This window comes from Hemiscyllium ocellatum, chromosome 50 (assembly GCF_020745735.1).
Source record: "Hemiscyllium ocellatum isolate sHemOce1 chromosome 50, sHemOce1.pat.X.cur, whole genome shotgun sequence".
Taxonomy (NCBI): Eukaryota; Metazoa; Chordata; class Chondrichthyes; order Orectolobiformes; family Hemiscylliidae; genus Hemiscyllium; species Hemiscyllium ocellatum.
In genome coordinates this window covers 10,189,295-10,199,768 of record NC_083450.1, presented here as the reverse complement: position 1 = coordinate 10,199,768, position 10,474 = coordinate 10,189,295, and the positions used below count along the sequence as shown (strand labels likewise).

The window sequence follows — 10,474 nt, the reverse complement described above, 5'->3', positions numbered from 1 at the left end:
ATTCTCCACTGGTTAGAGTCATACCTTGTATATAGAAAGTTATTCGTCATTGTTGTACATCAGTCATGCCATCTCGCAGGAGTTCTGCATGAAAGTGTTCTCCATCCGAACATCTTCAGCTGCTTCAGCATGATGTTCTCTACATCATAAGGTCAAAAATGGGGATGTTCTCTGATGATTGCACAAAATTCAGCACAATTTGTGAATGCTCAGATTCTAAAATAGTCCAAGTACAATTGCAGCAGGATCTGAGCAATGTCGAGGTTTTAACTAGCAAGTAGCAAGCAATATCAACACCACACAAATGCAACGAAATGACCATCTGCATATAACTACGGCCCATTGGCATTCAACGATTTTACAAATGTTGAATATCCCACTTTCAGCATCCTTGGATTGCCATTGACCAGAAGTGCACTGATTAGATAAACACAATGACTACAACAGCAGGTCATAGACTGGGAATAATGCAACAAGCAACTTACCCCTGACACCCCAAAGCCTATTGTTCATCTACAAGGTACAATTCAAGAGTGTGATGGAATATTTTCCACTTGCTTAATTGTGTTCAGCTTTAGCTACAACTCAAGACGCTTGATTCCATCCAGGGAAAAGCAATCTACTTGATTGGCAACATATCCACAAACATGCACTCCTTCCACCACCAGTGCTCAATCATAGTAATTTCTGCTATCTACAAGTAACACTGCAGAAGTTCCCCAAAGGTTCATGGGCTGCCACATCTACCCCCAGAAAGATAATGGCAGCTGATAAATAGGAACAATACCACCTGCAAGTTCCCCTCCACGCCACACGTCAGCCTTATTTGGGAAAACATGACCGTTCCTTCACTGTTGCTCAGTTAAAATCCGATAATTCCCTTCTATCCTTGAAAGGTCAACCTATACGATGTGAATTGCAGACATTCAAGAAAAACAGCTGACAGCAACTTGGTCAAGGGCAACTAAGGACAGGTAAATAAAAGTTGGCCAGCCAAAGACACATACATTACATGAATTATCTTCATTTTTAAAACACTGCAGCACGATGGTTCCGTTTCAATGTTGGAAGAATGATGCTTGAGCACTTACAACATTTGCAAAGCATTTAAGCAGTGATGTGTTCAAACAGCATAACAAATCCAACATGCCAATGACTACCTGTCTGCCCACTCTCAATGATCAACAAAGGGATAAGTGGTGTTTTGAACTTCATGTTGAAACACCTACTGCAGATGCTTTGTTTACGTTCTGCCATGAACATTCGTAAGCTATTGCACCAGTAAAACATGGGATTAAGGCAAAGCCGAATTCCAGGTGCAAGAGGCAAATTGGCAGATTTTCATCACAGCAGTTTTGGGGGAATGTGGTATTGAGGAGATATAATAAATTTGTAATGGGAGGAACCGAGCAGAATGAAGTCTAGAGACTGGTTTCATATCAAGAACTATGGGATATTGTTGTATTTGCTTGAGACCAATCGTCGCTGACAATAGCATGTCTGCAAGTCTTTAGTAGCGTTCTACCCATAGTTCCACTTTCATGAGGTACTAAACAATGATTTTGATAATCTAATAGTGACCATCCTGACACCATCTTACTGCCCAAAGTCATTTCAAAGAATGTAAGTTATATTGCTGGATGACAGGGGAAGGATCTCTTCTTAACTCGTTGAGCACAGCTCTTATAGCAAGGTGCTCAACAAAAGTAAAAAAATACAAGTCGTTTGATCAACATTCCTTCATCATTGTAGCAGAATTTCAGCAATGCATCTAAAAGATGCACTCCAAAATCTTGCCAAGATAATTCCAGAGAAGTCACCATAACATGATTAATTTCAAAAGAATGAAGCTAGCAAAAACAAGGGAAAACATCAACCTGCATTTTCCTATCAATACCCACAGGCTGTTTTGCCGTAAAAAAATGAATTATAATCCTTTGAATGCTACTTCTGTGTTTCAATAATCCTGAACGCCCCGAATAAATGATACTTTCATTGTACAATGACGACGAGATCTGTAATATGTAAACATGGTAGACAATTTAATCTGCAGAAACAAAATTATGGTTCATCATATTAGTCACCCTTAAAAGTGGCGCCTAAGTCAGTTATAGAATAAAAGCAAAAATCATAAATTTGACAGTCGTTGTTAGATTATTCTCTCTTCGGATTTTTAACACATTATTTTAAAAATCAGTGTCATGTGATAGTAAAATCTACGTTTGGTGGAACATTTTTTCTCTTGAGGTTTCATTCTGCCAGTTGCTCTTTTGTATGAAATTTCTGACTTCATGCCAACGATCCTTAAAACAAACAGGCATGGTGCAAAATCAAGGAAATGTTTTTGTACTGATCAGTGAACAAATATTTCTAACTGGCGTCCCATGGAGTGAGAAAAAAAGAATTGATGAATGCTTGTTTCTGTTCCATCACACTGTCTGATCTACAGTGAACGGCAACCGGGCATAGAGAACCTGTGGAATAAATCAGGAACCATTGTCATGAAGTGCATCACCATTCAACAATTGGACCTATATAGCTGAGAGTTAGTTACAATGGTTTCCATGTGAGTATCCAAAATTATATAAAACAAAGACATTGAACATAGAACATTACAGCGTCGTGCATGCCCTCCGGCCCTCGATGTTACACCAAATTGTGAACAAATTCTGAAGCCCACCTAACCTACACTATTCCATTCTCGTCCATATGTCTATGAAATGACTACTTATATGCCCTTGATGTTGGCGAGTCTACTCCTGTTGGAGGCAGTGCGTTCCAAGCCCCTACTATTCTCTGGATAAAAAGAAAACTCCCTCTGACATCTCCCCTAACCTATCACCTCTCAATTTAAAGCTATGTCCCTTCGTGGTAACCATCACCATCCGAGGAAAAAGGCTCTTACTGTCCAACCTTCTCACCCTCTGATTATCTTATATGTCTCTATTAAGTCACCTCTCAAACGTCTTGATCCCACCCCGCACCCCGAGCCCTGCCGGCGAGAACAGCCTCAAGTCCCTCAGTCTTTCCTCATAAGACTGTCCCTCCATACCAGCCAACATTCCAGTAAACCTCATCTGAACCCTTTCCAAAGCTTCTACGTTCTTCCTATAATGTGTTGAGCAGAACAGCAGGCCATACTCCAAGCGTAGCAACACCAGAGTTTTGTACAGCTGGAGCACGATCTCATAGTTCCGGAAATCAATCCCTCTACCAATAAAAGTTAACAGACCATATGCCTTCTTAACAATCCTATCAACCTGAGTGGCAACTTTCATGTATCGATGCACCTGGGCACCAAGATGTCTCTGCTCATCTCCACTACCAAGAATCTTACAATTTCGCACAGTGCTCTGTACTCCTGTTACTCCTTCCAAATTGAATCACCTCATACTTTTCCGCATTAAGCTCCATTTGCCACTGCTCAGTCCAGCTCTGCAGATTGTCTATGTCTCTCTGTAACCGACAACAAAATTCATCATTATCCATAACTCTAACCTTAGTGTCTGATTAGATTAGATTCCATTCAGTGTGGAACAGGCTCTTCAGTCCAACAAGTACACATTGACACTCCAAAGAGTAATCCACCAAGACGCATTTCCCCCTGACTAATGTACCCGACACTCTGGGCAATTTAGCATCGCCAACTCACCTGAACTGCACATCTTTCGACTGTGGGTGAAAATCAGAGCACCCGGAGGAAACCCATGCAGACACGGGGAAAACGTGCAAACTCCACACAGACAGTCGTTCGAGTCTGGGATCAAACATGGGACCCCGGTGCTGTCAAGCAGAAGTCAACCACTGAGCCACCTCAACATTCGCAAATTTATTGATCCATCCTTCTATGCCATCATCAGGGTGATTTTTATAAATGATAAACAACAGTGGACCCAGAACAGAACTTTGCGGTAACCCATTAGTAACTGAACTCCAGGATAAATATTTTTCAATACCCACCACCTTCTGTTTTCTTTCAGCTAGCCAATTTCTGATCCAAACCATTAAATCACATTTAATCACATGCCTCTGTATTTTGTGCAATAGCGTAACCGTGGGGAATCTCATCAAAAGGCTAACTGAAATCCATATACATCACGTCAACTGCTTTACCCTCATCCGCCTGTTTGGTCACCTTCTCAAAAAACTCAATAAAGTTGAGAGGCACGACCTACCCTTCACAAAACAGTGTTGACTAATCCTAATCAACATGTTCCCCTCTAGATGATTATAAATCTGTCTTTTATACCGTTTCCAATACTTTACCCTCAACCAACGTAAGGCTCACAGGTCTATAATTTCTAGGGTTGTCCCTCCTCCCTTTATTGAACAAAGGAAAAGCTTTTGCTATCTGCCAGTCTTCTGGCACTATTCATATAGACAGTGATGACATAAAGATCAAAGCCAAAGGCTCGGCAATTTCCTCTCTGGCTTCCCAAAGGATCCTAGAATAAATCCTATCCGGTCCCGGGGACTTGTGTATTTTAACACTTTCCAGAATTCCTAACACCTTCTCCTTATGAACTTCAATCGCATATAGTCTAGTAGTCTGTATCTCAGTATTCTGCTCGACCACATTGTCTTTTTCTCGTGTGAATACTGAAGAAAACTATTCATTTAGCTCTTCCCCAAGTCCTCTGACTCCACGCACAACTTCCCAATACTACGTTGATTGGCCCCAATCTTACTCTCGTCGTTCTTTTATTCCTGATGAAGCAGTACAAGCCTTGGGATTTTCCTTGATCGTGTCCGGCTCTTTCTGGATTAGGTGGCACCTCAACAAACTGGATGGGCTTCACCTGAACCAGAGGAGTACCAATTATCCTGGACGAGTGAAATTTGTTAAGGCTTTTGGAGTCGATGTAAGCTAATTCAGCAGGGGGATGGGAACCAAAACTGTAGTTCGAGTATACAGCAGGATCAGAGTAGTGATGTCAGAACTAAGATTTCAAGATCGCAAGCATTTGCTGGCAAGACGTTGGTTTGGCGTGTGTCTCCTTCAATGCTAGGAATATTTGGAGTAAGTTGGGTGAACTTATGGCATGTGTCCTGGGATTCCGATGTCTTGGCCATTTCACATACATAGGTAGAGCAGGGCCAGAAATGGTTATTGCAGGTTGTGAGATTTAGATGTTTCAATAAGAACCGAGAAAATGGTAAAGAGGGGGTGGTATGGTACTGTTAGTCAATGACAGTATTACGGTTGCAGAACAGATGCTTGAGGACTTCTTGACTGAGATAGTACGGACTGAGATTCGAAACAGGCAACGAGAGGATACCCTGTTTGCAGTTTTCCAGAGGCCTGTAAATACTTCCAGAGATGCAGAGGATAGGATAGCAAAGATGATCCTCAATTGGAGCAAGAGTGACAAGATAGTTGTTATGGGGGACTTTAACTTTCCAAATATTTACAAGGGATACCACATTTCAAATATTTTAAATGGGTCAGCTTTTATCTAAGGTGTGCAGGACGGTTTCCTGATACAGTATGTAGACAGGCCAACAAGGGGCGAGGCCATATTAGATTTTGTACTGGGTAATAAACACGGCCAGTTGTTAGATTTGGAGGTAGGTGAGCACGTTGGTGATAGTGACCACAATTCGGCTTTGTTTACTTCAATGATAGAAACAAATAGGTATATGCCACGTGGCAAGAGTTATAGCTTGGGAGGGGGGTGTGGGAAGGTAATTACAATGCGATTAGTCAAGATTTAGGATGCATAGAACAGGGACAGAAACTGCAGAGGATGGGCACAATTGAAATGTGGAGCTTATTCTATGAGAAGCTACTGCGGGTCCGTGATAAGTACCGGTCAGGTCGGGAAGAAGTTGTCGAGCGTGGGAGCTGTGATCTACTAAGGACGTTGCATCTCTTGTCAAGAGGAAGAAGAAGGCTTATGTTAGGATGAGATGTGATGTTCAATTAGTGCATTTGAGAGTTACAAGTTAGCTGGAAAAGACCTAAAGAGAAAGCTAAGAAGAGCCAGGAGGGGATATGAGAAGTTCCAATTATCCAGAAACTCAAAACACTCCCTCCTGCATGACCCCTGCAGCCAGGCGTTCAACTCTTCTCTCTCCCTGTTCCTCGCTTCGCTAGCACGTGGCACGGGCAACAAATCAGAGATAATAACTCTGTTTGTTCTAACTGTAAGGTTCTACACTTGCTCCCTGAATTTCTGCATTAAATCCTTATCTCTCTCTCTCCCTACCTATGTCGTTGGAGCCTATGTGGACCACAACTTGGGGCTGCACCCATTCTTTCTCAAGAATCCCGAAAACACGATCAGAAACATCACGAACCGCGATACCAGGGAAGCAACATACCAACTGTGAGTCTCTCTCATTCGTACAGAATCTCCTGTCTATCCCCCTAACTATGGAGTCCCCAGTGAGTGATGATCTGCTTATTTTCTCCCTTCTCTTCTGAGCAACAGGGACAGATTCTGTGCCAGAGACCTGTGCCCCATTTCTTACACCTCGTAAGTCGCCCCTCCCCCAACAGTATCCAAAATGGTGTACTTGTTGTTGATGGGAACGGCCATAGGGGATCCGTGCTCTGCCTGCCAGTTCCCTTTCCGTATCCTGACAGTAACCCATCTACCTTCTTCTTTTAACTGAGGTGTGACTACCTCCTTGTAACTCCGCTCAATAACCCCCATCTGCCTCCGAAATGATCGGAAGTTCATCCAGCTCCAGTTTCCTAGTGCGGTTTTCGAAGAGCTGGAGTTGAGTGCACTGCCCATAGGTGTAGTCAGCGGATATATATATATATATATATATATATATATATATATGAAAGAAAGACTTTTCTGGGTTTCCAACATTTGTGTCACACATGAACTTCACGTTCATGTTAATGTGTTATCACATCATAATTCTATGCACACTGGAGTGTCTCGTTTTTCATCCAATGATATACTTTAAACTAACTATTCATCATCACGAGAGCATTTCTCTATTTCCAGGCTGGAATAATTGTTTAATCTGTACAACTTGCACTCAGACTATAAATAGTTCAACTCTGTCATCATTCAATGAGATTCATTGTGCAATTACATATAATTACTGTCACTCAAATCATTGTCTTTATTGCCAGAAAACTTCACGTGTACAATTTAATAATGTTTGCATTGAAGAGCTTAATACAGTTTTGCCACTTAACTAACTCTCTTAAATGTTGTTTCAGAAGCATATATACTGAGAAAAACATTTTTGTGAATTTACCTCCTGCTTTTGATCGTGTGGTGGAGAACCCCTGCAGTCATTATCAGTGATTCTGACGCCTGATCTAAAAGCAAAACCATTTTTAAAATAATTTTTTAAAAAAACAATGGTCCAATTAATTAACGGGAAGAAATCAAAGTTCACAATAATATACAATCGGGAATGTAGATCATGTTGGTTTATAGCACCAATACAAATTCCTACCTTAAATTCCGCTTCCAGTAGCTCCATACCGCAGCAACAGTAAAGATAATGAGAATAATCGTCACCAACGAACTTTCATAAAATATTAAAAGGCAAGGCTCTGGGGAAGACAAAGTGACAACACTAAAAGTCCGCAAATAAGTAACTGAAGATCGGTAGAATGCTTACTGAGATGCAAAAAAATTCAACTCAAGATTTTGAACTTCTGGATTTTTCAGTCTTGACAATGTCACATAAATCATAATAAATGCACAGTTTAGACGATCGGAAACAATCAGAAAGTCTGATATTTTTATTACCTCGGAAATAAAGCAAACTATTGAAGTTCTGACAGAAGTCATTTATCTGTGAAACAACTTGACTGAACAGAATTGAAAAGATAACGTTTTGCCTCTGAGGCAGAAGCAATCTCTAAGGGATCAATATCATCCGATCATTCCGATTTCGGGGGCGGGGGGGTGGTTAAAGATAATTGTCTAGTTCTCAGATAGTGTTTAGCATATGGAGACTTCAACTTCAAAAAAATTCTGAGGTAGGATCGTGCATGATAAACTGGTGTGGTACGATCAATACAGCGATTCCTTAAACAGACATGGGAGAAGGTATGTGCTGACATTGCGATGGCATTATCAAGAAAGTATTCGGAAGGAGACTTGTGTGGAATAACAAAACGGACATTCCCCCAATGAGCTAAATTATCTCTTTCCACCATGCACATTTTACAAAGAACAGACAACTGTTCATGGGTATGAACATGGAAATCAGCAAACTGGAAATGGAGCTTTCTTTTCCAATCTTATCAACAGAAATTCTGACTGTCTCTAGTTTACACAATAGTCACCTTAAACAGATTGAGGTACTCGGCCAGAAAGTTTATGAGCGTGTCACGTAGAGATTTTAAAAATGTCAATGTTCGTGTGTGGTTGCAAAGGAAGGAAGAAAATGTGAATACTAATTTCCTATTGCAACCAACAAAGTCTTGTTATCATTAAACATAAAGCATAAACTGATAAATACTGTAGTTACCTATCTGATAGACAAAAGTTCCATTGATTTCACTCATTCCATCTGGTGTTGGAGAAAAGAGAAATATGGTTGGAGGAGCCTGAGTAAGATGGGAAGTAAGACAGGATTATTTTTTTTTCAAAGATAAAATTAAGAAATCAGTCTTAACTCTGACCTGTAACGTGCAGTGTTGATCCATTTCCGAATACCAAGGGCCTTCCATAAGATTTCCACGCTGCACAGTAATATCGACCCGAATCATTCACTTGAACATCATCAATCACAAGTGTATAAATTTTCAAAGTATTGTTAATTTCTCCAGAAATCTTTTTTCCATCTGAAATGAAGTTCTTGTTCATTAAGTAAACCTTTCGCAAATTTTCTCGCAGCTGCTGCTTATACCAGTGAAGGCGTCCACTCACATACCAACCTGTGTGGCAATTCAGCTTAATGGAACTTCCAACAGAGACGGTCTGAAGTCGTGGAGTCTGCAGGAGGGTGTTGTGAAGTGCAGTAACTGGAAACAGGAGATGGCACAACAAAATAAAACTTTTCCACGCTAATAGAATATCTGTTGTAAATGAAGAAAGGACTATATTTTCATTGGTGATCAGCAATCCTCATGAATAATTGTGGGAATTACCGGGTGTTAAATAGAAGAAGTAAAAATGAATGAAACAAAGTGACAAAGAGGGAGAAAGAAAGAAAAGAAGAAAGAATGAAAGAACGACGGAAAGAAAAAAAGAATAAAAGAAAGAAAGAAAGCAAGAAAGAAAAAAAAACCAAGAAAGGAGGGAAGAAAGAAACAAGCAAACAAACAGAAAAATACAGAAAAAAGAATGAAATAAAGAAAAGAAGAAAGAAAGAAAGAAAGAAAGAAAGAAAGAAAGAAAGAAAACAACCAATTCAAGATTTTTACAATGCAATTAATGATTTCATCTCGTAAAAGCGATCAATATATTTGAGCACAGGAAGAATCTGCAAACAACAGTTGCATAAATATTGTGGAAGTTATTCTAAACATTTTCGTGGGAAATTGGCCAGGAAGGATAACTGCATCCTGAGTTTTGTTTTTGTCACGAGCGATATAATTTGGTTTAAGGAATGCAGTTTTTCAATATACTATTGATATTACAGAAAACTGTCATGTTATACTCCCCTTTGACTAACATTTCCCTTTTATCCTACCCTGGAAGTACCCAAGAGGCTAAAAGTAAGAAAATCTAACCTGGCAGAAGCCGAAACAGAGCAAAGACCGTTATAATATTCATTAGCTGTGGATGAAGTTCACACCGTGAGAATCACACTGATTTGCTTTTTTCTGACTGTTTACCCTGTATTTTGGTGCATTACAAGATGAAATGCACAATTGCGGTTGTGCATTTAAGCATATGCTTCAGTGGAAACTATAGAAGCATTTTTAAGATTGCTTGTGGGTTTCCTGTTTACACATCATGTATGCACGTACAGACCGGTTTCAAATGGTAATTGGTCTTCGTTTTCTTTCAACATATTTGAAAGGTAGGTCGTGGGAAACAAATAATAAAACAGGCTTCTGGGTATTCAATTGAACAGCTTGATGCAGGTCACATTCGTCTGGTCAGTAGGAGATCCTCTCTTTCCACGTGTTTTTTTTATGTTCCAGAAAGCAATAAATTTATCAACCCATACATGTACAAGTAATCCCCAGCAGTTTGTAGAGGAAAGCATTTTTGGTTCTGCAACCTCGCTTGCAACAACATTAGCTCTTCACCCCCTCTCAGGTCTGCTCTTTTTTTCTCTCACACAGTGTTAACTTTCTCAAAGTACTCAGCAGTACTGTTTGGAAGGCAATGAATCGTACTTTACTGCGCCCTGCGTGAATTTTACGTACAGAGTAAAATTCAGTTGAAGAATCTGTGCTACAGGAAAATTGCACACTCGATTGGTTGAGACAATAACCAACAACACCATTTTCATTTAAGATCAATGTAAAATATCACCTGGCCACTACATTCGCGAAAAATGAGGGTGAGTTTCTTCATCTGTCTGGGAAGAAAAT

The 10,474-nt window shown here is 40.2% G+C and overlaps 1 protein-coding gene across 4 annotated transcripts; it reads right to left on the bottom strand.

Annotated features, from left to right (window-relative positions):
• Positions 1 to 2,071: 2,071 nt before the first annotated feature.
• Positions 2,072 to 9,753, bottom strand: LOC132805603 (uncharacterized). 4 transcript variants are annotated; one of them, XM_060820743.1, is made up of 8 exons: positions 9,662 to 9,753; positions 8,864 to 9,004; positions 8,609 to 8,770; positions 8,455 to 8,496; positions 7,429 to 7,528; positions 7,225 to 7,288; positions 3,653 to 3,783; positions 2,072 to 2,474 (listed from the first exon to the last, which is right to left on the bottom strand). In XM_060820743.1, exons 1-8 carry the CDS (start codon positions 9,702 to 9,704, stop codon positions 2,444 to 2,446), a joined length of 714 nt encoding a protein of 237 aa, XP_060676726.1. In that variant the 5' UTR covers positions 9,705 to 9,753; the 3' UTR covers positions 2,072 to 2,443. The 4 variants fall into 4 exon arrangements, with proteins under 4 accessions (XP_060676726.1, XP_060676723.1, XP_060676725.1 ...); XM_060820740.1 differs by having other exon boundaries at positions 8,609 to 9,004; XM_060820742.1 differs by having other exon boundaries at positions 8,609 to 8,950.
• Positions 9,754 to 10,474: the final 721 nt, after the last annotated feature.